This window comes from Barbus barbus (assembly GCF_936440315.1).
Source record: "Barbus barbus genome assembly, chromosome: 4".
NCBI lineage: Eukaryota > Metazoa > Chordata > Actinopteri > Cypriniformes > Cyprinidae > Barbus > Barbus barbus.
The window spans coordinates 38,731,253-38,749,362 of record NC_136732.1 but is presented as its reverse complement, the minus strand read 5'-3'; the positions used below and the strand labels follow the sequence as shown (position 1 = coordinate 38,749,362).

Genomic DNA, 18,110 nt, shown 5'->3' with positions numbered 1-18,110 from the left:
AGGGAGTTGATGGTCAGCTCCCACTTGAGGTCGTGGGTGATGTGGGTGCCCAGGAAGCAGAAAGAGACCACAGTGGTGATGGGGGTATCTGTCAGGGCAAGGGGAGGCAGGGGGGCTGTGACTTTCCTGAAGTCCACAATCATCTCCACTGTTTTTTGGGCATTAAGCTCCAGGTTGTTGCTGTTACACCAGGACACCAGCCGCTCCACCTCTCTCCTGTAGGCAGACTCATCACCATCCGAGATGAGCCCGATAAGAGTGGTGTCATCCGCAAACTTAACCAACTTCACGGAGTCATGGCTGGAGGTGCAGCAGTTGGTGTACAAGGAGAAGAGCAGAGGAGAAAGTACACAGCCCTGTGGAGAACCTGTGCTGATAGTTTGAATGTCCGAGACATTCTTCCCCAGCCGCACGCACTGCCTCCGGTCCGTTAGGAAGTCAGTGATCCACCTAGCAGTGATACTAATTATTGGAAACATGCTTCATTTTAAAGACGGAGTTAACAAGTTCAAGATAAAAGATGTAAAATCATTGCTCGAAAAGCATTTAAAATCTTTTATCTTCAACTTATTAACTCCGCCCTCAATACATTTCCATTGCTTGAAAATAAAGCATGTAATAGTAGCAGGGACCTGTTTCATAAAACAAGTTTACCAAATAAGCCAGGCTTATTTCAGTTAGTCTGACTTATTTTGAACCAAATCAACTGACAATAAGTCAGACTAACTGAAATAAACCTGGCTTATTTTGTAAATTTGTTTTATGAAACAGGCCCCTGTATGTATTATGTTAATACATAAACTAGATTGTAATAAACCGACCAAATTATTCCAGGTTGGAGGTTAATTATTGAAATTAACGAGCTTAATGAGTCCAATTAAGAGCGTTTAAATATCGCAGCCATTGGTGCAGGTGATTGAGAGTGATAGATATTGGTAGAGTTCTACAGTGTTTCTGAAGTTAGTGACCTGATTTGGGGCTATAGTCTTGGTTGAATGCTCTTCATGGCTATGAAGGACATTTGTGTTTGGAAAGGGCTCATTTTAGCCCTTTTCATCTTTGCTGTTGATGGACAGAGATCCAGACCGTAAGTAAATTGGTTTTGAGAGAGAAAAGTTGTTTTTGTTTTAACCTGTTTCCTTGTGGTCAGTTTTTAGTCTCTCCTACTATGGAATGTTTGCTGATCTGATTTATTACTGCTGATGATAAATGTCAGTCTGATGTTTTCACAGATCCTTCTTGGTGACGTTTCCTGCGCTGATTGAGTCTGGCTCTGCTGCCAAGTTTTGTGCGAGTCTCTTAAAACCCAACGAAAGTCTCACAATGACCATGTTTCTGGTTGATGAGAAAAATAGGACAACCCAGCTTGGGCAGCAGAGCTCTTCGACAGAGTTTCACAGCTGTTTTAGTTTTCAGGTTTGTCACTGTGTGGCACATGCAACACTCACCCCCCCTCATCCTTAACAATGTGTTTCTTTACAGGCTCCTCGAGTAGATGGTGAATTAGTGCAGAGCTTGAGGGTGATCCTTCAAGGGAGGTTCTTCAAAATGACTGAAGAGAGGAAAGTGATGTTTGGATCCTACCTGCCTTTGACCTTCATCCAAACAGACAAACCCATCTACAACCCAGGACAAACTGGTGAGCTACAAATGACCCTTGGATAAATGCCAGAAGTGATCAGAACTTGAAGCTTAATGGACTCCCCTTGTTCAAATTCTTGATTTTATCCATGTCCCTTCTGCAGTGAACTTCAGGGTTGTGACTATGGATGCTAAATTTGTTCCTCTTGATCAAATGGTAAGGCCTGATCTGCTTCTAATCTTTCAGTGTTTTTTTTTTTTTTTTTTTTTTTTTGTACTTGAATGCCTAATATTACTGTTTGTCTTTACAGTATAGTCTAGTGGTGGTGGAGGTAAGCTTGTTCTGGATCAGGTCTTTGGATAGAATCAACACTGGTTTACTTCTACATGTTCTCTGTTTTTACTTTAACTTTTGGCTTGCAGTTTCTTATTCCAAGCTTTGTCCCTCTCAATAGGACAGTCATAGTAACCGCATTGGTCAGTGGACAAATGTCTCATCAATGACATGGATATTGCAGCTTTCTCACCAGTTACACCCAGAGGCTCAGGACGGGATGTACACATTGAGGGCTTTCATTGGTGACCGAATGTTCTCGCAGGTTTTTGAGGTGAAAAAGTATGGTAAGTCACCACATGTGATGTGCAACCGGTAGATTTGATGACGCACCTCTCCGGTCCTGACTTGAAGCATTTGTTTCTGGTTTAGTTTTACCCAAGTTTTCAGTCACTGAAACTGTACCGCAGATGCATAGTGTGGGAGATGTGGGACTGAAAGTTGAGGCTTGTGCCAAGTAAGAGTAAGCTCTTATTTTCTTGACGTTTTGTTTGGTGTGCGTTTGATCTCCTCAACGTTTTTCTCAGATACACATATGGTCAACCTGTACCTGGTGAAGCGTTGGTGGAAGTGTGTCGTGAGCCATTTCCGTACTCTGTGGTCCCTGGCGTGTCTCGTGTGTGTCTAATTAAAACCACCAAGGTATGTGACTTGCTGTACAGAGCAGGATTTTTATTTTTTCCCCTCTTTTCTGCAAATTGCTGTTGGGCAGAATCCTCTCATTTCCAGCCATTATTTCTCAGGAAATAAAAATACAATATTGAATTAATCACTGTATCATTAAAGTTGCAATTATACCTTGTATTGCTATCATATACTTGTGTACTAACATTTCTCCAAAATCACGTTTAATACAAGACTTATGACTTGGGAGCAGGGAGATACAAGATTATGCTGTCGTTAAGAATGCTGGCAGCAGCGACGTCTGTGGCCACGTTGAGCCTTTTGACGAGAAGGCTTCAATAGTAAACCAAAGCTAATGACTGTGGTTACATGCATCTTCCTAAACTCCATTTTTAAAGGCTTAAAAATCTATCCTCAGAAATGATACATTACACCTTAGCAGTACCATTACTTCAAGAGAGAGATGAACCATTATATAATTCATATAACGGAATCATGAATAACCAGTGTTTTGAGGACACTTGCCTCAGAGGACGTGTTGCTCGCCGAGGATTCGTTGTGACTTTCAATCTTGAGACCTAATGCCGCGAGGCTCCTGTGGAGTGAAGAGGTGGAGTTACGAGACTTCTCAGACAGTTGAAGTGTCCAATGGAGTTAAGAGATTTGCTCTAGCTATTTTTCAACACTTTAGATTTGGTTAATTTGTAAATAAAAATAACGGACCCATGTGGGGACTGGCCAATAGCATCGATTTGTGAAAAATATGAAGCTGACAATTTGGACGTAGGTTTCCACCCGACAGCGAAATCTACTCTTAAATCTGACTGTCTCTGTTCTGCTACCAGATGAACGACACTGGTTGTGCTTCCCTTACCTTCAGTACGTCAGCATTTTTCGGCACCAAATTTGAAGATAACCTGCAAGATTCATTTCTTGTTAACGTGAATGTGACCGAGGAGGGAACCGGTGAGTTGTTGGCAGATTTGAGCCAGTGACTTGTCTTTATTTGGTGCATTCATGTTTGTGGCACTACTTTCCTCCCAGACATAGTGATGTCCAAATCCACAACTGTGTCCATTACGTTTGAAGTTGGCAAGGTCACGTTTTTGGAGCTGCCAGGTTTCTTTGACTATGGATTAGTGATTAATGGAAAGGCAAGTTGAGGTTTATTTCTTAATAGAAAGTTATGCTCGCTGGTTACCTCTTTCTAACCTTTCCCAACAGATCTTGGCATCTTATTTCAATGGGACTTCAATGGCAAGCAAGGCAGTCTATCTCCTGGATGGTAGCCAATGGCCCAACAAACTGCTGTTGAATCTGACCACAAACCAAAATGGACTTGCTACTTTCTCCCTCAACACTGCCGACTTCCCTAAAGCAGATCTGAATTTGGTGGTACGGTTTGCTTTTTATCCTATTTTTAAATGAAGACTTCTTGCAAAAACCAATTCTATTATCCGGTTCCTCAGGCAAGTGCAACTGCAGAGGTTGTTTATGGTTATAAATCACCATACTTCAGCACCGATACGAGGATTGTGTCGCTTTTCCATACTACTCCAGACAATCCAACATCCAGTGAACTGACAATAGTGAAGCTTGAGCAGCCACTGAAATGTGGCACCAAGTATCCAGTTTTGGTCAAGTATTCGTTTGTTGGAGAGACTGGTGACTACAGTGCAGACATCATCTATATGGTGAGTGGACTCTGGTTTTGTGACCCTTTGAGGTTTTGATGACCGCGCTATAGTCCACTTGTAGGCACTCTTTATGAACCAGTCTGACTCTGTCTTCTGTCAGGTCTTATCCAGAGGAGTGATTGTTCTGCATGGATTTCAGAAGGTCACAGCGAGGGCTTTGAATACACTTACAAGTGGTACAGTGTCGTTTGAGCTGTCTGTCGGTGTCGCTATGGCTCCAGCAGTCCAGATTCTAGCCTTCTGCGTTCTGCCCAGTGAGAATATTGTTGCTACAAGTGCATCCTTTGACACTGAAACGTGTTTCCAAAACAAGGTATCTGGACCTCTTTCACCGCTCCGCTTCATGCGAGTACTCACGATTTGTCCTTCAGCGTGTGAGCTGATTCTTGTTCCAGGTGTCTCTGCAGTTTTCTCCTGCTACGGCTGTTCCTGCTGAGGGAAACATTTTGACTGTCTCTGCTGAAGCAGGATCCCTGTGTGGCCTCGGCGCTGTTGATCAGAGTGTCCTGATCATGGAGTCCGGGAGACGTCTGAGTGCAGAAGCGGTAACCATGTGCCACTGATCAGATTTCCTAGTTTAACTTGGCTGGATTAACATCTATTGCTGACATGCCTATTGGGGGGGGTGGATTTGTTTATTTTTTTTTTTAACAAAATTAAACCGTGTTTGACTAGGTTCCCCAATGTGCCATAGTTGGTTTGCTGTGGCTGTCTCTTAAACCTGGGGTTTTCAAGCAAGCCCTGGAGCACCACAAGCAGTGTACATTTCCCTCCTTGGACACCCAATCTGGTCTCTACGGAGGAGTTGAATTGGATGTTAAATCAGGGGGACACAAACCGTACAGTGCCTTGGGTGCTCCAGGACTTGTCTTAAATTTTGCTTAACGAGGTGTTTTTGACATTGACCCCCCCCTGTTTTTAGGTGTTCAACTTGCTCCCAGTGCGTTCGCTATCAGATTATCCATTTGGCGTTGAGGATGAACAGGAGTGCCTGAATGTTCGACCCCGTCGAGCTGTTCTTCCTGACCAAGCTTACGAAGCTTTCAAGGTAGGAAATGGCTTGTAATTTAGTGGCTGAATTTAATTTTTTTTTAAATGCGTCCTCTGCTTTGACAGAGTGTGGGGATGAAGGTTGCCACGAATCTGCCTGTCCGAGAACCTCACTGCCTGATGTACAGAGGCCTGAATTACTATCGCAACTTCAATGACGGTATGGCTGATAGGGTCTTGATCTAAATGTCTCGTGAGTTTAAAGTTTGTCGAAGGCTTGCTGGATGATGGTCTGTATAGGGTTGTTACAGCAAAGGCCTAAACGGTGTTATTCCCGATATGGTGCATTCAATGGCAAGATGTACTAATTGGTGTTAAAACTATATTAAGCTTTCAATGCAAAATGAATACTTATTGTGGTGCTGTGAATCCTTGCATGTATCCTGCAAAACATGTAATGAAACGACTTGCACCCCTTAAGACCACCATTTAATATCTTGTCTTGGAGTTAAGTGTGCTACCGCACTCAGAATGGCTCTTAAAATGAGAGCCTGGTGCACAGACTTCACTTATCTAATGAATGGACAACCCTCAGTTGGCTGTTGCAGTCCTGGTATTAATGGCTTTTGTCTTACAGCGTATGTTCGTGGTCCTGTAGCCTTTGCAATGGCTTCTGCGCCAATGGCAGAGAGTGCTGGAGGCGAGAGCAGCTCTTTTGACGTGACCGTCAGGACTTACTTTCCAGAAACCTGGATCTGGCAGCTTGCTCAAGTGGGGTTAGTAAAGCATCTCGTTTCATGTAGTGCTTGAAGAACTTGTCTAGCCGGATCGGGTGTCTTATAGGGTTGAATCCTAAATTCTGCCAGGCTGTGGCCCTCCAGGAACTGGGTTTGATTCCCCTGGGCCTGTTTTCACAATCTTGAGGCTAAAAGTAGCTCATAACTTGCCATTTTGGGAGAGAACCTTAAAATTAATGGGTAAGTCCGTCCTAAATTTAGGACCCCTAAACGTTTGTTTTCAGTGTTTTGATGTTAAAACTACCCTGATAGCGCACGTCCGTCTCGCAGACATGAAATGGACATCTCCAAGACGTGTTTGCTCCTCTGCAATGCGTCTATAGGACGTTTCCTTTTAGATGTCAAATGGACTTCTATTGGATGTCTTTAAGAGGTTTATGATTTAGACTGCATGTAAAACTGACATCTGAAAGATGTCAGACGTTTGTACACCGCAGATGCTTTCCAGATCAAGAGATCTTTAACCTATCTTGCAGATGTACATGTGCTATCTGGGTAGCTCTTAAATCTGTGAAACGTTAGTAGTGAAGAGGACTCCTGAGTCACTAAGACCAAGCTACAAACTATCCTAAAATGGCTGTTGCTGGCAATCTGCCTGAGAACGTAAATATTTTAGAAACGGTTGACCTATTTGTTTTTTTAAAAGGTTACCCCAAGCTTTCCTTCTATATCCTTGTTTTCACTAACCAGTTGGGCAAGGAGTAACGGCTGTTCTTGCATCCAGTTGTGTGGCTTTTTTAAACGTTTGCATGCATTACTATCAGCCAAGATGATTCTGCTGTTAATTAAAAGGCTGTTTACGTAGACCTAGCCACTAACTGTTTTTGAAAAGCATGTAAAAGGCAAACACTAAGCTGAACACTTGCTTAACTAGTGACGCTTATCCTGCATTTTAAAATCTGTGGCACTCTTTATTAAACCTTTTTGAGTACAGCAACAGAATATTGTGCTGTACTATTTCTATGAATAAATCTGACCGTCTATCACTGTGCATGGTTGGTAAGCATGCTGAACTCATCCATAGCAACTAGGTAAACCCTACCCCCTTACTCTTACTAGAAGGAAGTCTTTTAGCTAAAAGTTTGTCTCAGCAGCTTCAAGTGAAAGTGACATACAGTCAAGTATGGTGACCCATACTCGGAATTCGTGCTCTGCATTTAACCCATCCAACGTGCGCACACACAGCAGTGAAAACGCACACCGTGAACACACCCGGCGCAGTGGGCAGCCATTTATGCTGCGGCGCCCGGGGAGCAGTTGGGGGTTCAGTGGCTTGCTCAAGGGCACCTCAGTCGTGGTATTGATGGTGGAGAGAGCGCTGTACTTTCACTCCCCCCCCCACCTACAATCCCTGCTGGCCCGAGACTCGAACCCGCAACCTTTGGATCACAAGTCCGACTCTCTAACCATTAGGCCACGACTTATGAATGGGTTTAAAAACTCTTGGCTACACTTTTACTGCCATTTAGGCAAGGCAAGTTTATTTATATAGCACATTTCATACACAGTGGTAATTCAAAGTGCTTTACATAAAAGAGTGAAAGACATTTAAAATCAATAAAAACATGGAAATAAAAACAAAGAATTTTAAAATGATATAGAAAATGATTTAAAATAAATTTAAAGAAAATGATTATACATAAAATTTATTGCAGTCAGTTCGGACATAGCACAGTGCTCATTCAACAAATGCACAGTTAAACAGATGAGTTTTGAGTCTTGATTTAAATGTGGCTAATGTTTTAGCACATCTGATCTCTTCTGGAAGCTGGTTCCAACTGCGGGCCGCATAATAGCTAAAAGCAGACTCCCCTTGTTTTGTGTGAACCCTTGGTATTTCTAACTGACTCGATCCTAATGATCTGAGTGGTCTGTTTGGTTTATATTCAGTGAGCATATCAGCAATCTATTTAGGTCCTAGGCCATTGAGTGACTTATAAACGAGTAAAAGTACTTTAAAATCAATCCTAAATGTAACTGGAAGCCAGTGTAAGGACCTGAGGACTGGTGTGATATGCTCAGATTTTCTGGTTCTAGTCAGAATCCTGGCAGCAGCGTTCTGGATGAGCTGCAGTTGTCTAATGGTCTTCTTGGGAAGGCCGGTGAGGAGACCATTACAGTAATCCACCCTGCTGGTGATAAAGGCATGAACAAGTTTCTCCAAGTCTTGACTGGAAACAAAACATCTAATTCTTGCAATATTTTTGAGATGATAGTATGCTGATTTAGTTATTGCTTTGACATGACTACTGAAACTAAGGTCTGTCTCCAGAATCACCCCAAGATTTCTGACTTGATTTTTAGTTGTTTGACCCCTAGAGTCAAGGTATGCATTCACCTTGAGAACTTCATCTTTATTTCCAAATGCAATGACTTCAGTTTTCTCCTTGTTTAACTGAAGAAAGTTCTGGCACATCCAACTGTTAATTTCATCAATGCATTGGCAGAGGGAGTCAATGGGGCTGTAGTCATTTGGAGATAAGGCTAGGTAAATCTGGGTATCATCAGCATAGCTGTGATAGGCAATTTGGTTCTTCCTCATTATCTGACTTAGTGGGAGCATATACAGATTAAACAAGAGCGGTGCAAGAATTGAGCCTTGTGGGACTCCACATGTCATGGCCGTCCACTTAGACTTATGCTCTCCTATACTCACATAATAACCTCTCCCTTCTAAGTATGATCTGAACCATTTGAGTGCCATCCCAGAAAGCCCGACCCAGTTTTCCAGTCTCTCTAAGAGTATGTTATGATCTACAGTGTATTTAGGAGAAATCTTGGTGGTAAGACTGTTTGTGACAACGGGCCCAGCTCTAAAGCCACTTGGCCCCAATTGGCTTTACCTCTCCTGCCCCCTTCATTTATACTTTCCTCTGTCCTTCAGAGACTCTGGATCCACACGAGTTCCCCTCAAGGTTCCTGACACCATCACCACATGGGAAACGGAAGCGTTCTGCTTGTCCTCCAAAGGTTTTGGTTTGGCTCCTCCTGTTAAGCTGACTGTCTTCCAGCCCTTCTTCCTGGAGCTCTCCCTGCCTTACTCCATCATCCGTGGGGAGTCTTTTGAGCTGAAGGCCACAGTCTTCAACTATCTGCCCAAGTGCATCAAGGTCTGGATTCACTAATGCAATGTGTCTTTGGTTGTGAGATCTATAATATCAGCTTGCACATCTCTAACAGAACTGGAGTATGTCACCTTGCTTTGAGCTCTCACTGCAAGATGTAGAGAAGATGCCCTTATCTTTACTAAATGTGCACTAACAATGTGACTTTCATTGGCAGGTTAAAGTGATTCCAGCTCCTTCCTCGAACTTCACTCTTCAACCTTTTAATGAGCCTTACTCATCGTCCCTCTCTGCCAATGGGAGAAAGACCTTCAAATGGATTCTCTCAGCTTCTGTTCTCGGTCTGTTTTGGACTTTATTTCTTTCCTCCTTCCTAAATTGAGGTGTTGTTGCTCTCTTCCTGTCTGTCTCTGCAGGACCTGTCAATGTGACCGTCAGTGCTCAGGCTGAACCATCCCAATGTGGCACTGAGTTTGTGCCTGCGCCTGAGAGAGGACGTGTTGATGTAGTCACGCGAAGTCTACTTGTTCTGGTAAGTGTTAACCAACCTTCTGTAGCCTGATCGTGGAGCTCATGCTGCTTTACTGATTTGGTGCCTTTTGTCTTCTAGCCTGAAGGAGTTGAAAGGATCTTCACCCAGAATTGGCTACTGTGTCCAAAGGGTTTGTTTGAATAAATCCATCCTCCCTGTAAAGCCAAACCATAGACTAGTACTCGGTGCTGATCTGTTCTGTCCACAGGAAGTGTTCTTTCAGAAGACTTGGCTCCAACGTTTCCAACAAATGTTATCCAGGGATCAGCCAGATGCTCCGTTTCAGTCCTTGGTAAAGTGTTTTTTTTTTTGTTTTTTTTTTTTGAGGGGACATTCAACAATTTGGTTTCATGTTTTTTTTGGTTTGACCTTGTTTTCCTCTAGGGGACATAATGGGCCGTGCACTAAAGAATCTTGACAACTTATTACAGATGCCATATGGCTGTGGAGAACAAAATATGATCGTTCTTGCTCCCAATATTTACATCCTGCAGTACTTGGAAGTCACGGGCCAACTCACCGCAGCCATCCGACAGACCGCCACCGGTTACCTTCGGACGGGTATGGATAAACCGATCCATTGTCTATTTAGACTAAATCCCAAATCCTACGTATTGGGGCATATTATACTGTAATCTGGTTCCTGACCAAGTTCCCGGGGTTTTGTTTTTGACCTGTACAGGATACCAAGGGCAGCTGAACTACAGACACAGTGACGGTTCATACAGCACATTTAGTTATGGTGAATCCAATACATGGTGCGTTTCGTACTATTCTTGTGTTGCACATTGTTGTGGTTTGTAATGAGACTTCTTTCATGGCCAGGTTGACCACCTTCGTCATGAGGTCTTTTGGCTTAGCAAAGCGTTTCATCTTCATTGATCCGAATGGCCTCCAGAGTGCAAAGGATTGGCTGGTCAGCAAGCAGGGTTCAGATGGCTGTTTTATGCAGCAGGGGACTCTGTACCACAGTGACATGAAGGTGCGTGATGGTTCTTTTAAATGTGCCACAACTGATCTGAGTTGAGACCGCTCTTAATTATGCTGCTCCATTTTTAGGGTGGTGTTGGTGATAACGTGACCATGACCGGCTACATTGCTGCATCGCTGCTTGAACTAGGCGTCCTTGTCACGGTAAAAACATGCCTACCAGCAGTTATACAAGCTCCTCGTAGCTGACCTTCAGTTACGTTGTGTGTTCCCCTTTGCTATCAGGATCCAGTAATCACCAATGCCCTGTCTTGCTTGACGCCTTTTGTTGGGAACCTGGGAAACCCTTATGCCACAGCTCTGCTGGCCTACACCTATAGTCTGGCTGGAGAGACCAGCACTTTTTCACATCTTTTTAATGCCTTGGACGGGGTTTCCATTTCTGAAGGTAAAATTTTACCAGCTTGTTTGAGATTCACCATGTGCTTTTGCCGTCAACTTTCTCTCCTGTCTCTTCGTAAGGCACTAAGCTCCATTGGTCTCAGACTACATCTGGTGACACTCTGGCGGTGGAGATCAGCTCTTATGTGCTGCTAGCAGTTCTCTCTGTACAGCCTCTCACGACGGCTAATCTGAGCTATGCTAACCGCATTGTCAACTGGCTCGTGGCCCAGCAGAATCCCTATGGAGGCTTTTCTTCTACCCAGGTGTCTTAAAGTACCAAACAGAAGTGCAATCGTCCATATCGGAGTGGTTTTTAATCTGGTGCTTTGTTTTTAGGACACAGTGGTGGCTCTTCATGCTCTGTCTCTGTATGCCACTGAAGTGTTCAGCTTGACGGGCTCCAGCACCGTTACTGTACAGTCATCTTTGGCAGGAGAAGTGTATAACTTTGATGTGACTCCGAACAACAGGCTGCTATATCAGGAGAAGCCGTTGGAAAACATTCTTGGCAAATATAGTGTTAACGCAAAGGGCTCCACCTGTGTGTCCGTGCAGGTCAGTATCTTCACCTGTTTAGCTTCTGCGGTAACACTTTAGAATACTGATCCTTTGTTAATGCATAACTACACAGGAACAAGTGACTAATGCACTAACATTGTAGTAACTACCATTACCTAACAAGAAACTATGATTATTGATTTAGTAAGTAATGGAGCTCAGTTGAAACTGGTAGTTCACGATTAGCTAATCAATATATTTTTTTATATATCCTGGAGAACTACTGTATACAGTTTCATAATTAATGTGAATTATGCATAACGTATAATTCTAAAATGAAGATCATGGTAACCCACTATTAATGACTCAAGAATTATCAAATTCTTTTAAAGGAACTACTAATTATTTGTATCAGTGTTCTAAAGGGAAAAGCATCATAACTCCCTAATATTGACTGACGTCATTTTAAGCTTTTGAGATATATGTAAGGTTTTGGATAGTAATGACTCAAGTGTTACTACATCCTTCTGAATAAACTACTAATTATTTGGATCAGTATTCTAAAGTGAAGATCACGGTAACCCACTAGTAATGATTTAAGTGTTACCAAATCTAGCAAAGTTAATTACTAACCAAAACCTTACAAAAACCTTAAGTTTACAATGACTTCCGTAATTACTAGTGGGTTACCATGACCTTTACTTTAGAATTAATTATACATTATGTATTGTTCATTATTAATTATGAACCTGTATGCAGTAGTTCTTAAGGAGGTATGAAAAAAATAAGTTATTGATTAGCTAATAATGAACTACCACATTCTACTAAACACTATTACTTACTAATTCATTAATCAGAGTTTCTTATTAGTTACTAGAGTGCTAATATTGCATTATTCATGTGTCTTTGTGTAGTTATTCATTAATGATGGAACAGTATTTTAAAGTGTTACCGCTTCTGCTTCTGTTGAGCCTAATTCTAATTAATGGTTGACTTGTGTTCCCAGGTTGCATGTTTCTACAATATCCCCACACCCATTAAAGCTGCCAGAACACTTGGCGTTGAGGTGAAGGTGGTGAGGGACTGCAAAGTGTGTGGAGCCGATCTCATGTTGAACTTCACTGTAAGGTAAGAACAACTTGGTTGTGTAAAGATGCCCTAGTCAAACCGGACAGTCAAAGGCCACTGTGTGCCTGAGCCGTTCTGTCCCATGAAAGGCAGACCAAATCATACTGTTCTGATGCACCACATGCCCTAGTATCAAAGCATGGTTGAAATGGCTGCCACCTGAGCAGCATTAAACCATTATTGTTGAGACTTGTGTGGAGATTGTAAATTCAGAAGAGCTTGACTTGACGGCATTTTCCCCTCCATTCAGATACAATGGTGCAAAACCAACTACTAACATGGTTATCGTGGATATTAAACTCCTATCAGGTTTCACAGCAGATACATCACTGGTTCGTATGTTTGAATGAATTGTCAAGTCCCAAAATACTTGAAGCTGCTTCGGCTGCAAACAACGGTATCTATCTTCACAGCTTGGGTCTCCTCCAGATTCACTTGCACCATTAGTACAGCGGGTTGATGCTGGAGATGATCGTGTGCTCGTGTATCTGAAAGAGGTGAGATGCCCACTGGGTATATTCTCTATCTGCCCTCCTTCGTGTATATGTATGCTCATGTACTTCTCTTTATCCCTTCTCTCTCACAGGTTCCCAAAGGCGTCCCCATGACCTACAGGATGCAACTGAAACCGGTTATTGCAGTGCAGAATCTCAAGCCAGCAGTCGTTGAGGTTTATGACTACTATCAACCAAGTATGCGTTCAGTGACTACGTTTCTGGCCAAATTCTGTTAAACCCCATTAAGCTAATTTTCCCCTTTCTTTCAGGTGACTCGTTTGAGACCACGTACCTGCCCCCATGCCCATGACTGTGCTTCATGTCTGGCTTTAGAATTCATGAAAGAAATAAACCGAAATAAGTCACTTTGTTGCCTGGAGCATCTGTTTTATTTATTTTCTTTGAAGCTGGTCAAAACTCAAACTTCTGCATGGTTTCGGTTTGACCTGTGATCTGAGGTTCTTACATGGTTGAAATGCATTTTTGTCCCCACAGTGGCTGTTAAAGGGGTAGTTCACTCAAATTCTGTCATTCTCCATGTTCCAAACCCTTAAGACCTTCGTTCATCTCTTGGAACCAATCACGATTTGAAATCTGAGAGCACTCTGACCCTCCATAGACCGCAATGGTAGGACATCAGTGGTTCAACCGTATCTTTACAAAGCTAAGAATACGGCTTCATTCAACAGGTCTTCTCCACGTCACCCTAGGTGCCATTATGCAGAGTATTAGGACTAGGGATGTGCATCTCCTCACTGAGGCTGAGCCAATACACCTCAATGCACAGCCTACAATACATTAACGTTGCATAAAGCAGCTACCGATGTGATTCACCCTATTACAATGCCGTGTCATTCAATGCAATATGATGTAACGGGAAAAAAATATGATTGCTCTCTTCGGTACAGACCGCAAATCTTAAGTGTAAGAAAGTGAAGAGGACTTTGTCACTGCTATGCTGCAATAAACGTCATCAAGATCGTCAAGTACATGTAGTACCTTGGGTTCAACGGAGTCGGAATGAGCCCCGAACATCAGTTCTAAACTTCTTATACATTTCCAGTTTACTACCCTACATGTAAATGAAGTTGCTCCTTTTGTAACAGCTGTAGTCTGTATGTTAATTAAGTTCTGTGCAGTGAGTCTGTCTTTGTGCATTTCTTTGTGTGGGTATGTCCTTTGCCCACTCGTTTTCCATCTTGGTGGAACGACTGCTGTCCATAGTCTCTGAAATGGTTTGATCTCTCCTTGTTTCTCTCTTCCTTTTTTTTTTTTTTTTTTTTTTTTTTTTTTTTTTACTTAAGTCCTTCTAGAAGAAGCAGTCAATGCTGTTGTTGCAGTTTGGGAAGTTCCATCAGGCCCATCCATCCCATGGCGGGTCTCAGGGTTTCTAAATCTTTTTGGCTTGGAGTTCTGAATCTTGTAGGTCTGGATTTCTGGTTCTGATGATCACTCTGCTCTTTAAGTCTTTTTCTTGTGGAAGTCCCCTGGCTCCACTAGTTCTGCTGGCCTTGTCCTTCAGATGACCGAATCATCATTCTCCTGGAGGTTACACCTTTCAAGCAAACATCTCAATGCTTATACCTGAAACAAGATAAAAAAGAAGTGGTTGCCCCCCTTTCCCCTACAAGAATCTTTTCACATTTAAAACAATTGTTACAGAAATTTAATCACAATGTAATTGTAATGCAATGCAAAATACGAGGACCACAATGGAAATAAGTTTTTAACTTGTGTTATCCTCGACAGTTTCTGATTTATGTATAATGTCATTGTGATGACTTCATGTTATGCATTTATTTTAATTTTTTTTTACTGTCTAATAAATCAAATTAAATATTCTCATATTTAAATATCAATGCCATTAATACCTTTCTTGTAAATGAAGAATCACAAATATCAATGCCATTAACACATTTCTTATAAATTATAAAGAATCACCCCCTTTTTGATAGTAAACGTTTTTCTAAAATATAATTTTATGTCCTTTGTCCTATGGACATAAAATTATGGACATAATTTTATGTCCATAATGCTATCATAAAACCATTTCTCCAGTTCACATCAGCATCTGCTTGTGACTGAACTACAGTCATGTTGTTCATGCAGTGCTGTGTCTGGTAAGGTGTGAATGGCTTCTTCCTTATTTCCTTTCAACAGTGCTATCTGAGTTTCTAAACTGCATATCTTCTTAAATCACGGTAGCCCATCCTTCTTTTGTGTGAAAAATGACACTATCTTGCCATGTGTCCCATCCTTCCACAAGCAATTCAAACACTTCCTGATCTTTCCTACTTTTCTCCAAACAATGCCTTGCTATGTGACCATCCTTTCCACATGCATAACAGAGAGTAACACCTTCTGAATTTACTCTTTCAAATCATCCACAGCTCCTTTAATTGCTTTTACCTCAAATACACTTTCAGGGGGGTGGGTGTGTTCATCTTCACAAGTGTGTGGTGTACCTTCATATAGGAGTGTTCGGGGAAGCATTGAGTTGGGCTTGTATACAGTTTTCAAATTTTTAGACCCTAATTCTAACATTCACCTGCCTAGTCTGGCACTGGATACTCCCTTCACCTTCCCGTTTAAAAGAAGCTGCAAAGGTGTGTGCGGAGTATGTCATGTTACTTCATTGAAACCATAAATGTATTCAAAATGTGACATTGCCCAGTGGACAGACAGGAGGTGACTTGTACAGGAGTCAAAAGCTTTTTCAACTGGGGTAAGGACTCGAGAAGCATATGCAATAGGACGCAGATTTCCCTGAACTTCTTGAAGGAGGACAGCTGAAAGAGCTTCCTCAATCTAAGAGAAACCTCAATCTAAAGAAACATTTTTCTTCTTTTTTCCTGAAAGCAGAGTGTTCAGAGGTTTTGCAATATCTGCGAAGCCTTCAATGAATTCTCTACAAAATCCCACTATGCCTAAAAATGACCTCAAAGCTATTACCGATACTGGAACTGGGAGTCTCTGAATAATTTCCACCTTGTGTGGATCAGGTGTACACCCCCCTTTACTTATCTTGATGCCTAGATAAGTGACCTCCGACTTGAGCAACTGAGCTTTTTTTGGATTCAATTTTAGTCCAGCCTCTTTTAGTAACTGAAGCAATTCTGCCAGTAAAGTGAGATGTTCTTCCCTAGTAGCTGTCAGTAACAACAAATCATCTACATACTGAATCAGACATTCAGGCTTAGAAAACCGTTCCAGTATTTTAGCTAAACACTGGTGGAATAGTGTAGGTGAGTTCACAAAACCTTGTGGAAGGACATTCCGTGTGTACTGCGTGTTTCTGAACTTAAAAGCGAATTTATACTGAAACCCATTGGACACATCAAGGGCAGAGTAATAGCTAGCTTCTGGTAAAAGAAGCCACTACAGGCGCACACGTTTGTGTACATTTGTTAAGTTCCCTGTAGTCTATGCATAATGATGGAGAAAAGCATGGTCTGATGACACCCTGTTCTAATAAAGAATCCACAGTACGCTGTATATATGAATTTGCTTAATCTGGATAATTATACTGTCTGAGAGAGGGTGGGTCACGCCCCTGAATCTTCACTTCCATCACACAAGTATCAACTCGGCCACAATCATGTTTCGAAATAGCAAAAACACCTCTGTTTTTACTCAAGAGTTTGAATAGTTCGGAATCGTCCACTGGCAACAAAGCATCTAAATCATAATCCTCCAACTTCTTGATTGCATGTACAGCATGTACATCAGAAATCTCCACCACTTTGTCTCCAGTCTGAGGATTACGAAAGATACAATTGTTGCCATAGTCAATAACATAACCATGCTTGGTCATAATGTCTGAACCTAGGATACTGCGACCATCACCAGTTCTGCTGAGCCAGGTTTTTTCTTTAAACTCATCTTTGTCAATCTGAAATGACATGTTATCTGTTTGTGATGCTAGAGAAATTGTGCCATCAAAACCCTCTAACGTTATTGTATTTTTACTTTTCTGTGAGGGATTATCTGAATGAAGAATTGTTAAGGAAGCACTGGAATCCACTAACCAATCATTGCATTGGCCACCAACAGCAATATTTATGATTGGTCTACCATGATTGTCTCGTGACAGTGGTGCTACATGTGTTATGGAGGCCTTAAATTCCTATGCTGAAAAAGACTTGCCGTGAGAATTCTGCGTCTCCATATGAGAACACAGTTCTTCGTTCTCCTTACTCAGTTACATCATTTAAAAAAAAAAAAAAAAAAAGTTTTAGATATTGCACTAAATAATGTGATTTGTTTTAATTTTTTATTAATAATTAATGACCACTTGGGTGATATTACTATATCTGATACTAAATTAAATTGTCTAAGCTTTCATTTTTGGTACACAATATTGTTGCTATCTATTATACATTTGCATCGTTTTGAATGTTGAACAATTGCATCAATATATATCAATATATATGTGTATATCTGTATATTCTATATCCCGCGGTCCAACAGAGGATAAGAGGTACAGAGAATGGATCAGATTTTATAGGGAAAGACAGCCTCGTTAAATGTTTAGCCATGTCACTCCTGATTTTTGAACTAATCAATCATGTTAACAACTTTACAGCACTTGTTGTGAATTTCACTGACACTGTAGTAGGGTTTCTTTGTGAAAACATCTAAATGGTTAATTATAGATCTAGTAAGACAGAAACTCACCCGTTCCCCACTCATATTGGTCTGAAAAGGTAAAGAGGTGTTTCAGGTCTTGGGAGACTAGCGTAAATTGACCAACTGCGCCATCTGCTGTTTTGGAAAATAAATTTGCTCAATTGCACATGTGAGAAAATCAGCCTGTCGCATTTGTGAGAAAATCAGCCTGTCGCATTTGTGAGAAAATCAGCCTGTCGCATTTGTGAGAAAATCAGCCTGTCGCATTTGTGAGAAAATCTGCCTGTCGCATTTGTGAGAAAATCTGCCTGTCGCATTTGTGAGAGAATCTGCCTGTCGCATTTAGAAAATCAGCCTGTCGCAT

The 18,110-nt window shown here is 41.7% G+C and overlaps 1 protein-coding gene across 1 annotated transcript; it reads left to right on the top strand.

Annotated features, from left to right (window-relative positions):
* Positions 1-9: 9 nt before the first annotated feature.
* On the top strand, positions 10-13,427 carry LOC306868631 (alpha-2-macroglobulin-like protein 1; the record flags this gene model as incomplete). Its single annotated transcript, XM_079414889.1, has 35 exons — positions 10-84; positions 168-346; positions 1,233-1,416; positions 1,483-1,639; positions 1,746-1,798; positions 1,893-1,913; positions 2,037-2,202; positions 2,288-2,372; positions 2,443-2,557; positions 3,385-3,505; positions 3,584-3,693; positions 3,764-3,934; positions 4,009-4,233; positions 4,337-4,549; positions 4,632-4,781; positions 5,159-5,284; positions 5,353-5,446; positions 5,864-6,002; positions 8,908-9,133; positions 9,306-9,429; positions 9,505-9,620; positions 9,699-9,750; positions 9,829-9,912; positions 10,005-10,181; positions 10,303-10,378; positions 10,446-10,602; positions 10,680-10,754; positions 10,836-10,998; positions 11,073-11,257; positions 11,331-11,549; positions 12,499-12,620; positions 12,871-12,952; positions 13,034-13,117; positions 13,207-13,312; positions 13,387-13,427. 35 exons carry the CDS (start codon positions 10-12, stop codon positions 13,425-13,427), a joined length of 4,473 nt encoding a protein of 1,490 aa, XP_079271015.1.
* Between the last annotated feature and the right edge of the window lie 4,683 nt (positions 13,428-18,110).